Below are 14,636 nucleotides of genomic sequence, written 5' to 3' on the forward strand. Positions count from 1 at the left end.
ACTTTTTCCAGACCTGTGTGGGACTGGAGAACCCGCTTTGTAAGAGGCAAAAAAGTGGCAGGAAATGTGTATTTCATTCCCGCCATAACGTAAGGGCCGATCAAATGTTTGTATTTTTTTTTTTAAATCAACACAAAGGATCAACGAAAGGGGGGAGAGGGCTCAGGAGGGGGAGTGGAGCGAAGGATTCGGGAACACTAATCACTCTCTAGGTTCAGTCATTCTCAAAAGTGGATTCCAGGTACTTTGTGGGTTCCTTTAGGGCGGGTCCAAATTGACCCATACAAGTCTGTAACTCTGGCAGTGTAACAAATGGAACCAAATGAACCCGTCAGGGTTCATTTGGTTCCATTTGTACACTGCCAGAGTTACGGGGGGAGACCTTGAAATTTGAAGGTGTTGAGAAACACACTGCCTCTAGGTGGAGGAAGCCCCGTGGCTGGGCATGTTGGCCATATTCCCCATGCCGCCCGCGCCAGCCATACCTGAGGGCCCTCCCAGAGCCGGGGGGCTGTGCTTTGGAGGCGAGCTCATAGCGGAGGCTCGCCCCCCCTGCCCCGGGGCCTGGCCCTGGCCCTGGGGCGCGTGGTGGGCATGCTGCAGGGCGTGGCGCTCCAGCAGGGTGCGGTGGGTGAAGGCGCGGTGGCACACCGTGCACTGGAACGTGCGCTCGGCGCGGTGCGTGCGCATGTGCACGTTGAGGGAGCTCTTCTGGGTGAAGCGCTTGCCGCACACGGAGCACTGGAAGGCCCGGACGCCCGTGTGCACCACCATGTGCTTCAGGAGGTAGTCGCGCAGGGAGAAGGAGCGCCAGCAGATGGAGCACTGGTGAGGTTTTTGGCCTGGAGAAAAAACACAAGACAAGACGCTAGTGTGTTGATTTTGACGGCACATTTTGATGTGGTTTAATTCATAGTCTTTTGAATAAAATTACATTTAGTTTTGTCATATTTTAGTCAGTGTTTCCCCTATATGCATTAAAGGAGTAGTTCACCCCCAAAATGACTTTTTTTCTATTGATTACTCACGCCATGGAGACTAGAGTTCAATAATATTTTTAGGTTTTTGTCACATTCCTAAGACAAAAATGTGATAACAATAAATTTACCCCCATTCGTTCCGGATGGTGACCCGTTTCAAAACGGGTCACCATCCGGAATCAATGGGGGTAAATTTACTCAAATCAAATTTTTGTCTTAGGAATGCGACAAAAACCAAAAAATATTATTGAACTCTAGTCTCCATGGCGTGAGTAATCAATAGAAAAAAAGTCATTTTGGGGGTGGACTACTCCTTTAAGGAGCGGCGGGCTGCCGGCCCTTAAAATCCGGCCGCCACACTATGATTTTTTCTTTTCTTTTTTTTTGCAGAGGAATTATTTTCACAACGTGACTCATGTTTAATGTTTAGAATAGCATTGTTCTCTAGGTTAGGCACGGTTGGAAGGAGATTATAACGCTCCTCGGCTGCACAAATTGGATGGAGACACAGCTCTCTGCGCACCGACTCACCGAGTACAAACAGCTCGCGTCGCGAGGCACAGGCACTGTGGTATTATGGAACAGGAGAAGTTTACTTGTTGTCCCATACAGATCATTACAGTTTAGCTGTACATTTCTCAAGATTAATTTAAAAAACGTTGTGGTTGTCTGTGGCTACATGTGCAGTTTGTGTCTGACTGTTAGCAAGCAACCTAGCCTACAGTGTGTGGAGAAATAACAACATAGTCGACTAAATCTACAGTTGATTTGTTCGCCTAAAATGTATTTTGACAGGCCTTGACGGCGTCGTAATCAGTTTATTTTTATTTATAGTACAAAATCACCCTGAGGGGTCTCTGTGCACTTCACAACAAGGCAAAAAACAAACACAATGCCTGATTTTACTCTTGGTTGCAAATTGAAAATAGACTATCTACTTTTAGATCCGCTATTTTCAGAGCGCAACACCTTTTTGTTCCACTGAACCTCTTCTCCACTAGTCCTTACCTAACATTTTAGTCTAGTTTCTATTTGTTCACGAAATTGTCAATATATTTAGTCTTAGTTTTAGTCATCATAGCTTAGTTTTTATTGCGACCATAGGTCGCAGATTAGTATGTAGTATATATCTATCTCTCTGTCTGTCTGTCTGTCACGCCTGACACTGTGGTTCTATGGGGTTGTCGCTCTGACATCATGAACTGATGTCACTGGGATGTCAGGGGAACCACTCTGAACAGAATGGGTTTGCCGCTCTGACATCACGCTCTAGCTTCAATGTGATGTCACACAAACAGAATCGTGCTGTCAAACGATGAAACTATATGGAATCTATTAACAGATTGTGGTGGGGTCCCTGCTTCATCTCTCTCTCAACTAAGGGGTCCTTGTCCTGAAAACGTTGAAGACCCCTGCACTAAACGTCTGTCATCATGGAATATATAATGCCTTGGTACATGCACACTCAGCTGACTCAGTGGAGACAACGTACCGGAGTGGATGAACATGTGCTTGCTGTAGTTCTAGTGGAGACAACGTACCGGAGTGGATGAACATGTGCTTGCTGTAGTTCTAGTGGAGACAACGTACCGGAGTGGATGAACATGTGCTTGCTGTAGTTCTTCCTGGAACGTAATGATTTGCCACAGTGCGTGCAGTCAAATGAGGTCTCGGATCCCTGGGATGAAGGGGAGGGGCCTGCGGAACAGGAAGAAGTGGAGGGGGCCGGGGCAGGTGTCATAGGTGCTGGGGGCGGAGCCTGCTGCTGCTGCTGACTGGGCTCCTGGCCGGCCATGCTGTCCATTCCTCCCATGGGCCCACCCACGAAGAATGGAGCTGGCTGCGACTGGCTCACTGGGTACTGGAAAAGCAGCTGGGAGAAAACATAAAGACATCACAATGCTCAACTTATTAGGGGCTGTGTCTGTCCACCAAACCTTGATTTTTTTTCCCCACTGAGCATATTTTGTACAGTGGTGTAAAAAGTACTCACATATTTTACTTAAGTATAAAAGTATCAATACTGCAATATAGAAATACTCTGTTAGGGTGCCCTCACACCAAAGTACCTATGAGAGTGGAATCCGCGTTCCGCAAATGCATTTCAATGAGAGTGAAGCGGTTTCATGCCAGCAGAGGATTTCTGCAAAAAACGCTCCCTTTCTCATTGAAATGCATTGGTGGAACGCGGATTCCACTCTCATAGGTATTTTGGTATACCTAGAGTGGAATCCACCAATGCATTTCAATGAGAATGGAGCGTTTTTTGCCAGTAGAGGATTTCTGCAAAAAACGCTCCATTCTCATTGAAATGCATTGGCGGATTCCACTCTAGGTATTTTTAGGTATAAGTAAAAGTCCGGAATTCAAAATGTATTATGAGTAAAAGTGAAAAGTTTGGAGGAGCACCTTGTGTCCCTCAGCTTTGGGAAAAAAAGAGAAAGAAAAAAACCTACTTTGGTGGACAGTGGAGACATGGCCTATGATTTTCAGACAGCTTTGAGGACCTGATTTGCAGACCTGCCAAACTTGGGACAAATGAGTACCGCACTTGCATGCTTTCACTCAGCTTTGCTTTGAACACGGCAGGGTCCGACATTTACGGATGCCCGAATGCCCTGGGGCAAGTAACAAAACCTGTGGGCAGTTAAAACCTGTGTAGACCTGCCCAGTCTGGCGAGTACCACTTGAGAGTTTTGTTTAGTTTTCATTTCATTCTCTATTCATCCCATCAGTTGCGGGCTGCCACTGTCCGTACCGTTAGAGTGGTGTCTCTCTCTCTCTCTCACTCATACACACAGGTTATCAAGCTAACTTGTAAGTTCCGAGAAGTACTAATTGTCCTGCAGGGAAAGTAGGAAAAGAAAATTAACGGACGCTGCATGGTTATTTCCCTACTTGCTACCATATCAAATGTTTTATGTTTAATTTTTCTTTTTTTGTGATTGATACCATCACTCACAATATTATATTGTTTGATAGTTATAATGAGTCATCACAATATAAATGTTTTCTCAGCATCATGCAGCCCTAATGCACATGGATGCCTATTGCTTAGATCAGGGGTCTTCAACAGGGGGTCCGCGACCCCTAGGGGGTCCGCGGAGGTACTGCAGGGGGTCCGCGAAATTATTGCTTAAAAAAAAAAGATTTCAAAAAATGATTTTTTTTTTTTTGCCATTTTCCACATTTATGTTAAAAAATAAATCGTGATTCTATCCATTTTGAATAGCTTGAATACATGATTACTATGCAATTGACATATTGTTGATATTATTGACAATATTCTCAGTTAATTGCGACCGTAGGTCGCACTTTACTATCAAAACCACCACAAAGTGTAACTCCGTCCCTCCGTCTGTCTGTCAGTCTGTCTGTCTGTCACACCTCACACGTCACACTTTTTCCCTGCTTATATCTCCGCAACCGTTGCCCCGATCCATGCCAAATTTTGCACACACGTTCCTTGGCTGCCAAACTACAACCTCCAAGGACCCCCGGAGCTCCAGGGACCCCCAGGTCCCTGGGGGACCCCCAGATGTAAAAAATGACCAAATGCGCAAACATGACCAAATGACCACCCCAACGGGGCTGCTCACGGGGAATTCCCGGGGACCACCGACTACTGGTGCTCCAGAACGGATGCAAAAGTGGTGGCGCCCCCAGTGGAGGACCCCCTACACTGCAGCTCACATAAAATGCCGTAACTCCGGCTAGGAGCGACCGGGACAGCCGGGGCCGGTACCTATTCGTCCGCCTTGCCGGCGCGGAGACCCCACCCCTCATTTCTCACATGGCCCTCTTCTAGCGCCACCATGAGGCCGATTTGCAAAACACATTTTTGGACACTGCTCCTACAATTTTCGCCCTAAAATCACGCAAATCGGTACACAGTATGTCTACACTCATCCCATCAACATGAATCTGTCCCATATAGCGCCACCTCCAGGCCGATTTTTAAAAACACATTTTTGGACACTGCTCCTACAGATTTTGCCCTAAAATCACGAAAATCACTACACAGTATGTCTACACTCATGTCATCAACATGGATCAGGAAGATTTTGGCAAAACACATTTTTGCCCTATTTGTGGAGATAAGTGACCTACGGTCGCTTATCTCCCGATTAGGGAGCCTTACTGGTAAGTAGTATGTTTAGAAATGGTTGTGGTACGGCCCACCCTGCTCGCTGTAACTTGTACATGTTTAAAATAAAAATATGTCGTAGCCCTGACCCCCCCACCCTACAAGGTGGTAGGGGGTCCGTGCTCCATCTCCCCATCAGTTTGGGGGTCCCCGGCCTGAAAACGTTGAAGACCCCTGGCTTAGATGTATGTACAAGCTAAGACTAACTTCTCACCAGCTCATTCACAGATTTCACATTTACACCAGTCAAACACCACCAAGTCAAAGGCAGTCAACCACACACACTATCTGAGCTTGTGAGCTATGGCTTGGTGATACAGGTTTTCATTCACTTTATTTATTATGGCCTGCTATAATAGTATAATTAAAGTAATACCATGCTGATAATTCTTCTGTGCCATATTATTTGGTAGTACGGCTTCATTTTCTCATTCAGCCTTGTGACTTTGATGGAACTGCTATTATTTATGTTTGGGTTCTGAGGTTATCAGCACCATAGCAGGCCACCACGTCCTACAGTAACAATTACATGATCACTTACTTTCATTTTATGTACTTGAATATATAATGCAGCAAGTATTGATATTTTTGCTGTAATCTTGTCCCATTTGCCAATAAGACACTGCTCTGAAAACCTGAACTTGACAAAACGCAGTGGACCAACACCAGCAATACAATGCAATGCTGGTTTGCTCCACACTGTGTTTTATCAAGTTCAGAGTCAACCCAGCCATCTACCCAGGGATTTTAAGCACTTTGTGCTTCCGTACATCAACAAGCTTTATGGAGATCATGATTTCCTTTAGCCAGAAGCACTTGGCACCTGCCCACAGAGCCAACACTACAAGTAACTGGTGTACAGACCATGGTATTACTGGGCTTAACTGACCAGCCAACTGGGCTGACCTTAACCCCACAGAGAATCTGTGTTGTGTTGTCAAGAGGAAGATGAGACACCAGACTCAACCACACAGATGAGCTTATGGCCTCTATCAAAGCAAACCTGGACTTCCATAACACCTCAGCAGTACCACAGGTTGATCACCTTCATGCCACGCCCCGTTGATGAAGACATTTGTTCAAAAGTATTCCAGACCAAGTACTGAATGCATTAATTACGGTAATCCTTTCAGAAGTTTGACATTTCTGTATTATAACTTGTTCTTTTGAGTGGTCGGCGTCTGGTCGCGTGTAATATTCTAATATTCTGAGATTTTCATAAGCTGTATGCCATAAAGATCTAAATTAAAACAAACAAAGGTTTCGAATATTTCACTGCATGCGCAATGAATCGAGAATATATGAAAGATTAAAAAAAATGATTATATTACAGAAGAAAATGTACTTTTACACAATATTTTTTTTTTTTAGATTGATCTATATAACGTATCTCTTAGCAAAATGCAAGGAATCAATTCCCGATGAAGCCGGTCGATTTCACGTATGGCCCAAAGTGCGTGCCACCAAAACTGTGGGAGGAGTAGCGCAGCAAAAAAAAGTTTATCGAGGAGTGGATGGAATATGGATGGAATAAAATTGGTTGCAGGGGCAACCACACTGTGGGAGCTATTCAGTATTTTGCTATTTATTTACTATATTATTTGATTATTATTTGTTATTTTGTTTTGCTTAATTCATTTGGTTACAAATGTATTATTTGAGTTAATTTAAGTTAAAGTTAAATATTTAAGTTCATGGGTGGAGTTCAAGTTCATTGGGTTGCAGAGCAGGGGTACTTAACTAATGAGCACACAGAGGCAGCCAGATCTTCAGTTTCAGTAGCACCGGGAGGGTATATGTTTTTTTTTACCAGCAGTCAGGGACATGTTTGAGCAGACAATTTTACATCTTTTGTATGATCTAGAGCTGAAATAAACGAAACAAACACAAATGCACTTTCTGGCTGGACAATGGACTCCTTCCCTGCACTCTGTGTAAGATTCGCTCATCCTGGTGCTCTCAGTGGCCCTTTTGATGTTATTGTTGTTTAGCCACTACACACACTAATAAGCATGTAAAACAAAACGTTTACAGCATATTTCTTATTCAATAATAATAATAGCTTGAATTTATATAGCAAATTTTAACGAAACCCAATTATTTGCACCAATGTTGTTTTGTCAATATCATTTTGCTGTCATTGGGGCGATTTCCAAAGATTGCAACAACACACAGGGTCTGGTCCACACAGTGCCGCACAGACACATACTGTACACCAAGAGATGACAGAGGGAGATACGGAGAGAGAGACACAGAGACAGAGTTATACATAGAGAAAGACACATTTTGAAGTTATGTCGTCAGACAGTATTATTAGAACATGCATCCTAGCAGAAATCTCAGCGCGTAGACTTCAGTCCTGCACCATCAAACTCACAAGGCGTCACCAGCTTTTTGCGTACTTTAAAGGGCAGAATTGTACAGAGTACTTTGAGTCAAAATGTGTAGCTAGCTGCTTTACAAAATGCAAACAGGCTGGCACATCTGCATTTGCCATTAATTGGTTCGTATATGATAGCGAGTCTGGGAAACTAAGGGAAATGAAGAATGATGTGCAAAGAAAAAAAGACCACAGAAGACCGGATTTGAACCAGTGACCTTCCATATGACATACAGTAGCCTGCTAACCTATCAGGACATCCTTTTTTTATTGCCCCCCCCCCCACACACACACACACTGTATATCAGGGGTCTTCAACGTTTTCAGGCTAAGGACCCCTTAGCTGAGAGAGAGATGAAGCAGGGACCCCCTCTACATGATGCAGATTTTCATCGATTTCATAGATAGATTCATAGCTGTCAAAACAAGCTCTGTCATCAGATGTTAGATTCATGTTAATGTGTAATTTCAGACATTTAACCACTTAAATCGTCAATATTTTGTAAACATGACCTTTCACTTTGTACTTGGTCTGCTCTTTTCTACCTCTACACCAAAACTATTTGCTGAAAATAGCCGCTGAGGCGTTGAGAGCTTGTAGATCTGCTATTTTTGGTTAAGGTTCTCCTCGGTATAGGGATGCGAGGGTTCAAGTTGTTCATTTAAAATAATTATCCTATCATACAAGGATTTAGCGGCCCCCCTGCAGTAACTCTGAAGACCCCCTGTTGAAGACCCCTGCTGTATATAAGTTTTTCTAAGCTATTTCTGGAGTTAATCAAACGGTGGGGGCAGGCCTCAAATGAAAGAATCCATTACTTACACCTCATTAAGTTGCAGACGCATTGCGCTGCGACGCAAGCATTGCTGGCATTACTTTTTAATGTATTCATGTAGAATGCATGCATGTACAAAATGCAGTTTGTTGCCAACTCTTTGGCTCTTTTTTTGAAAACATATCACTGGTGAATCAAAGTAAAAAGAAACAAATACTGTATGTGGTATCGTAGTATCACGTACGGTATATCTATGGAACTAAATGGACCTGTATGGGTCCATGTGGTTCCATCGGTAAACTCTTAAGAGTTAAAGGACAACTTTGTTTTTTTTACAACAAGAGTTCATATTTTAGATAGTCAATAAAGAAAGAAAAGATAAGTGTTACAATGTTTTCATTTACTTCTATCGTTTTAGTGATTTTAACGATTTTGATTTGGGGCAAGTTGGGGGCATGCATGCAAGTGGCAAAATATGTCTTTTTAGACACAATAAGCCCATTCCCAAGATGCACCGCAATCCTTCATGGGCAGATGTGACTTATGGGGGCTGGTGTAAATAGTAACAAATAAATTGACAGCTTATTGCATGGCCCCAATAGTAACAAATAAATTGACAGCTTATTGCATGCCCCCACTAAAACAATAGAAAGCAGAAAATGAAAACATTTTAACACTCATCTTTTCTTTTCTCTAATTACAATCTAAAATATGAACCCTTGTTGTAAAAAAACAAAGTTGTCCTTTAAATAAACGCTTTGACAGTGTATCAGAGTGCCTACCTGGTTGTTGATGGACTGTGAGGTGGGGGGAGGAGTCAGGGGCTTGTTGACCCTCCCTCTGGGGTTGAACGACATGGTCTGAGTAGGTTCACTCTGTGGCCAGAAACTCTCAGAAAACACCCCCTGCTCATCGTAGAAATCCTACAATACACACAAATGGGAGGAAAGAAAACCCTTCACATATTGGTTTGAATTTCACAATTCAAGCGACTGGTGGCGTTTGACTCTGAGGAACTCTCAAGTGTACTCTCATGTGAACTCTCATGTGAACAGGGATAATTTGTGGGTTCGGATGCCATAAGCACTTTGTTACTGGGTTGGGATGATATCAAGTCTTTTGCTGCTACTATTGTGGATGCCATCAGTCTTGTTGTTACTGGGGTGGACGCCATTAGTCTGTTGTTAGGGTGGATGCTATTAGTCTATTGTTACTAGGGGTGGATGCCATTCATCTGTTGTTGCTGGGGTGGACGCCATTAGTGTGGCGTTAGGTGGATGACATTTGTCTGTTGTTGCCGGGGTGGAGGCCATTAGTCTGCTGTTACATGTAAGTCAATTCAAGTACATTAACACTTTAGCACTGCAAGTAGTTAAGCATGCGGTCCGTGGAGGGCAGAAGAACCACCGGTACAGGAGGAAATTAAGGCCTATACAGTACGTCTCCGAATTCAGGCGGTCTCATGGGTAACAAGCAAAATGCAGGTGAAAAAGACAGGAGCAATGCTTTCAGCTGGATCCAGGGTAAATATTTCATATCCCTCACATTTCACAATGCACCTTTAAAATCAACTGCTACCGTAATAGCACACACAGTGAGTGTATATACTCCACGAGTGAGAGAGATTTATTGGTAGCGTGGTCCAACCAGTCCAGCTACATTGCTGTCAAGGGCACACACTGACTGTACATTATCTGACAGGATTTCTGTGGAGATATAGTCGAGAAACTGTCTGCAGGAATATATCTATACCGTAGCTCCATTTTTACACTCTCTCAGTGGAAATAAACTCAGGGTTCCGCGGTGTAAATCTTAGTTCTCATATGGAGACAAGAAAGTACATGTTTGCAATCAGGAACAAGCAATTTTTGTAACCCTTTTTTTTATCCATCATAAAGACTGATGGATTCGCAAATTCATTTTCCTGTCACTATTTAACAAGTCGGCCAGGACTATTCAAATAGCACTGGACTCTGAATGACGGCTTGTTATCTTCACAAGTGACTGTGGGAGCAAGAAAAACAGCTACAGTCTAAATTTAACAGCATTTGACTGACAATACGTTAACACCCCACCTGCCAATGTGCACTGCAACAAAATACTCCCAACTGGTATAAAAAAGCCTTTTAACAAACTGCAGCAACTGGAAAATAAAGTTTACAAAGGTCTATGAGAACTTTACCAAATTGCCTGCCCTGAATAGCCTCTGCGTAATGCGCAAACAGATCAAAGCCCCTAGTTAAAATATTGCACTATATAGTCGAATTGACAATAAAGTGGTTGCCTTGCATGACAATAAAGTGGTTTGCCATGCATGAAAACAATGACAAACCTACATTTATATTTAGCGGATGACTCCCTTTGCAGTTGTGACATGCTATGCAGTGCCTTGGAGAGAATTGGTAGACAAGGCAGAATCCTTTTTTTAGATATTCCAGGGAGATATTCCTTGTACAGTCTTCAGACACAAAACGCTGCAGCATATATGCTTGCTTGACAATTTCTCCTCCCTGCCAACTTTTGAGCTACCGCAATTCTATCCAAATTGATCACTAATTGAGAAGATTTACTCCCAAAAGACAACTTCGATCGACAACCAATGCTTGAATGTTTCAAAAACAAAAAACTAACAAACAAGCTAAATAATAGTGGCTATCTCATGTTGGAGAGAAACTTCATTTATTTAACCACTTTCAATCTGGTGTCCCTATTTTGACAATGTCATTATTGTGAACGAATAATTAAAACAATTTGCAGAAGTTCACAACACGTGAGCTTGTGCATCCGCTATTTTCGCTATTGGTAGTACGACAAAGTACTAGAGCTGTCACAATTATTACATAATTGTCTAATTGCAATTATTTGAGGTAATAGCAATTATTTTGCATAATCGTCATAATCTTTTCCATGTTGAGAAATGTTAATATTGTTACAAACACTTTCAAAAAGTAGTGGAAATAGCAGCTCTACAAGCTCACAACACGTCTCATCACAACGCGTTGTGAGCTTGTAGATCGGCTATCAATGTTCTTTTTTAAGTATAAAATTGTCAAATATGTCAGTAATGTCTTTGTATAAGTTGTGTCATGATTGCCATGTGCAACTTCAAAGCCTAAAAGCCAAACAAAAATGTTATTGTTAACGACAAATACACAATTAAATTGTTAATCGCAATTATTTGAGTGACAATTAATCGTCAAGTAAAATGTCATAATTGTGACAGCCCTACAAAGTACACAGAGCTTAAGTGGTTAAATCGACATATAACTTTATTCTCTGGTTATCTAACAACCCCCTCCCCACACACACACACACACACACACACCCACCCTCCCCGGCACTCATAGCTGCAGTGCACCTGCAACACAGAACTGCAGCTCTGATTTGGCCCACCTGTCCAAAGCTCGCCATGGATTCCTGGGAGCCTTCCTGCTCTCCATCCCGTCTCCCGTCCTCCAAAGCGTAGACGCCGGTCCCATCTCCGTCCTGCACCCCTTCATCTTTCACCACCACACCCTCTCCTCCTAGGACCTAAAAAGAAGAAAACATCAAAATGAATACGAAAAAGTATAAAAGGAGAAAAGAAAAGTGCACATGTTAACGCCTCTACAAATCTTAGAAGACCAATTTAGCCACGAAGAGAGCAACGAGTTCTTCACCCGGATGTTAATTAGCTTAATCACCCACAGCAGGTACGCGGAAGGCCATAGCATGTCAACTAGAGGAGAAGTAGTTTACACGACAGCCGCTCTTCAGTTGTGATAAAGTGCAGAAACATTTCAGTGATATACGCCAATGCAGTGAGGGAAAAGGGAAAGCAGAAAAAGAAAGAAAAGCAAAACCGTTGCAGCTCTGCATGCCTGAAAGCTGTAACCATGGCAACTCTTCCCCTTATCCCCCTACCTGGAGCCTGAGTGGCTGCCTCTGCTTGCGGCTATGTCCCGCCCCCCTGTCTCGGTCTCCGTCTCTTCCCCGCTCTCTCCCATCCATGTCCTCCTCCTCGCTGTAGCGCTCCATCCCCACCAGGTCATCCGAGAGGTCGGTGGCGTTGCCGCCGCGGAGGCTGTCCCTGCCGACGCTGTCGACGCTGCCCACTCCGGAGCTGCACCCCGTGGAGAGGTTCCCTGTGCTGCTGGTGCTGGCGCCACCGTTGGCCGTCTGTGCCAACAGGTCCCGGAGCTTGTACCTGCCAGTGGTGGGAAAAAGTACTCAAATGTTTTTTTTTATCCCACGATTTTGTAACCCATTTTTCACCGTGTCAATTATCTAATGTAATCGTGGACGCTACACTCCCTCTGCCAACCTGGGGAGACAAAACGGACTGACTTCATTCTTCCTTCTATGCATGGGGAGTCCAAGTCGCTTCTTTTCACCTGACAGGGGGGAGTTTCCCCGGTTGGACATAGCACGTGGAAGGAACACGTTATTCCAACCAGTTCCTTTCCCCTCCCATCAGGTGCCCCGGCCGAATAATCAAAATCTACAAAGTAACTAACAAGTAACTGAGGTTTTCAAATAATTGTAGTGGAGTAAAAAGTAGCATAATATGCCTTTGAGATGTAGTGGAGTAGAACCCTAGTAGAACCCTAACCCCGGCATTGTATAATTACCTGGAACCTCTGTGTTCTTTAAAAAGAAGCCTTTTTATACAATATTTTTCTGTTTTCCCATGTATTTCTGGACCCATTTTTGCAAAGCCACGCCCACATTTTAGTGTTCAATAGATGGGGTTGGTCCGCATGCGGAACACGAGGAAATGCATGGGAAAACAGAAAAATATTGCATAAAAAGGCTTCTTATTAAAGAACACAGAGGTTCCAGGTAATTATACAATGCCGGCCAAGATTTAGAACGGGTTGTGACTTTATAAAGCACTTTGTTTGTGAAATTTGAATGTTTTGTGTAGTTGGGCTTTTGAATTCGCCTCCACCAACGTTGGCGAATCCTGACCCCTGATGGTCGTACGTCATGTTATCAACAACGTCATGTTTCAGGGCTAACTGTGTACCTGACGTCTTGCGTGCAGCTGGCGTTCTGCTTCATGAGCCCGTCGGCGCCGCACATGGCACCGGGCCCCATGTCCCCAAGCGCCATCAGGCCCACAGGGTTAGCCTGCTCCAGATGTCCACCAGGGCCGCTCTCGCTGACGCCGGTGCCCCCTAGCCCGCCGCCAATGTTGCTAGCCCCACAGTCCGCTATGAAGTTGGAGAAGTTAGGGTAACCCCCACCGCCGACGGCACAGCTTCCTCCGCCACTGCCACTGCCATCCCGCCCTTTGGCCCCTCCTCCTCGCTCCTCCTGCTTGGGGAGAACGCCGCCCAGCATGGCCCCCCCGGCTGCCGCCGCGGCCGCAGCCGCCGCGGCCCCCTTCCTCTGGGAGATGATCTGCGTGCACTCGTCAATGACCGTCTTGATCTGCAGGATGCTGGCGGCCGTGAGGATGCACAGGGCCTGCGACTGCAGCACCACCAGCGAGCCGCTGTACATGAAGTCCACCAGCTGCTTCACCGTCTCGGCGGGCACCAGCGGCGGCACAGAGATCTCCGAGTGGCCCAGCAGCAGCTTGTCCTGGAAGAACGGGCTGCCCGCGGCCAGCACGCACGCGTGCGCGCGCAGCGAGGCGTCGTGGATGCGCACCGTCACGTCGCAGAAGAGGCCCTCGCGCCGCTGTGTGCGCAGGGCCTCCAGCACCGACTGGCTGGAGTTGTGCAGGTGGATGTAGTGCATGGTCTCCGTGCCGCCGCCGGCCATGGCATGCGGCGGGGCGAGGGCGCCGCCGGGGGCAGGGTGGGGGTGGGAGTGGGGGTGGGGGAGGGGGGGCAGGTGCCTGGGGTTCTGCGTCAGCTTGAGGGAGGAGGAGGACGACAGGGAGAGGAACGGGAACAGCTCATGGGCCACGGTGGGGCCGCCCTGTGCTGCTCAAGCAGTCATCTGTCAAGTGTGTTTGTGAACTTTCAAAGCCTATGGGGGTCGAGAGAGCTCAGAGTGACTTCCTTCCTTTTTGTTGAGCTGCACGAGGTTGCTCTTTTCCAAGGTTGTCCCTTCACCGGGGGCGTCACACGCTTAGCACAAACCGGCTGCAAAATTATAAGATATAAACCATATTAAATGCAAAATGTGATTTTTCATAATGTGAAATGTACATACTTATTTTGTACAAATGTATTCATGCATTCTTTTTACCCGTGCTGTTTTACCCAACAAAAGGGCAGTTACAGATGACAGAAGAACCAACTGTCTATCTTAATTAATCAATCAATCAATCAATCAATCCCTCCTGTGGAACACCTGCCCTGGCCAAATGACAGCACGTGCCATGCATTAGGTTCAGGTGTCAGGCTAGGGTTTTATTT

The 14,636-nt window shown here is 45.0% G+C and overlaps 1 protein-coding gene across 1 annotated transcript; it reads right to left on the reverse strand.

Annotated features, from left to right (window-relative positions):
* Window positions 1-382: 382 nt before the first annotated feature.
* Window positions 383-14,034, reverse strand: zbtb45 (zinc finger and BTB domain containing 45; the record flags this gene model as incomplete). The annotated part of the gene is made up of 6 exons (XM_080722487.1): window positions 383-842; window positions 2,571-2,853; window positions 9,066-9,206; window positions 11,677-11,814; window positions 12,187-12,469; window positions 13,292-14,034. 6 exons carry the CDS (start codon window positions 14,032-14,034, stop codon window positions 418-420), a joined length of 2,013 nt encoding a protein of 670 aa, XP_080578613.1. The 3' UTR covers window positions 383-417.
* Between the last annotated feature and the right edge of the window lie 602 nt (window positions 14,035-14,636).

This window comes from Nannobrachium achirus, assembly GCF_963921795.1.
Source record: "Nannobrachium achirus genome assembly, chromosome: 3".
Classification (NCBI taxonomy): Eukaryota; Metazoa; Chordata; class Actinopteri; order Myctophiformes; family Myctophidae; genus Nannobrachium; species Nannobrachium achirus.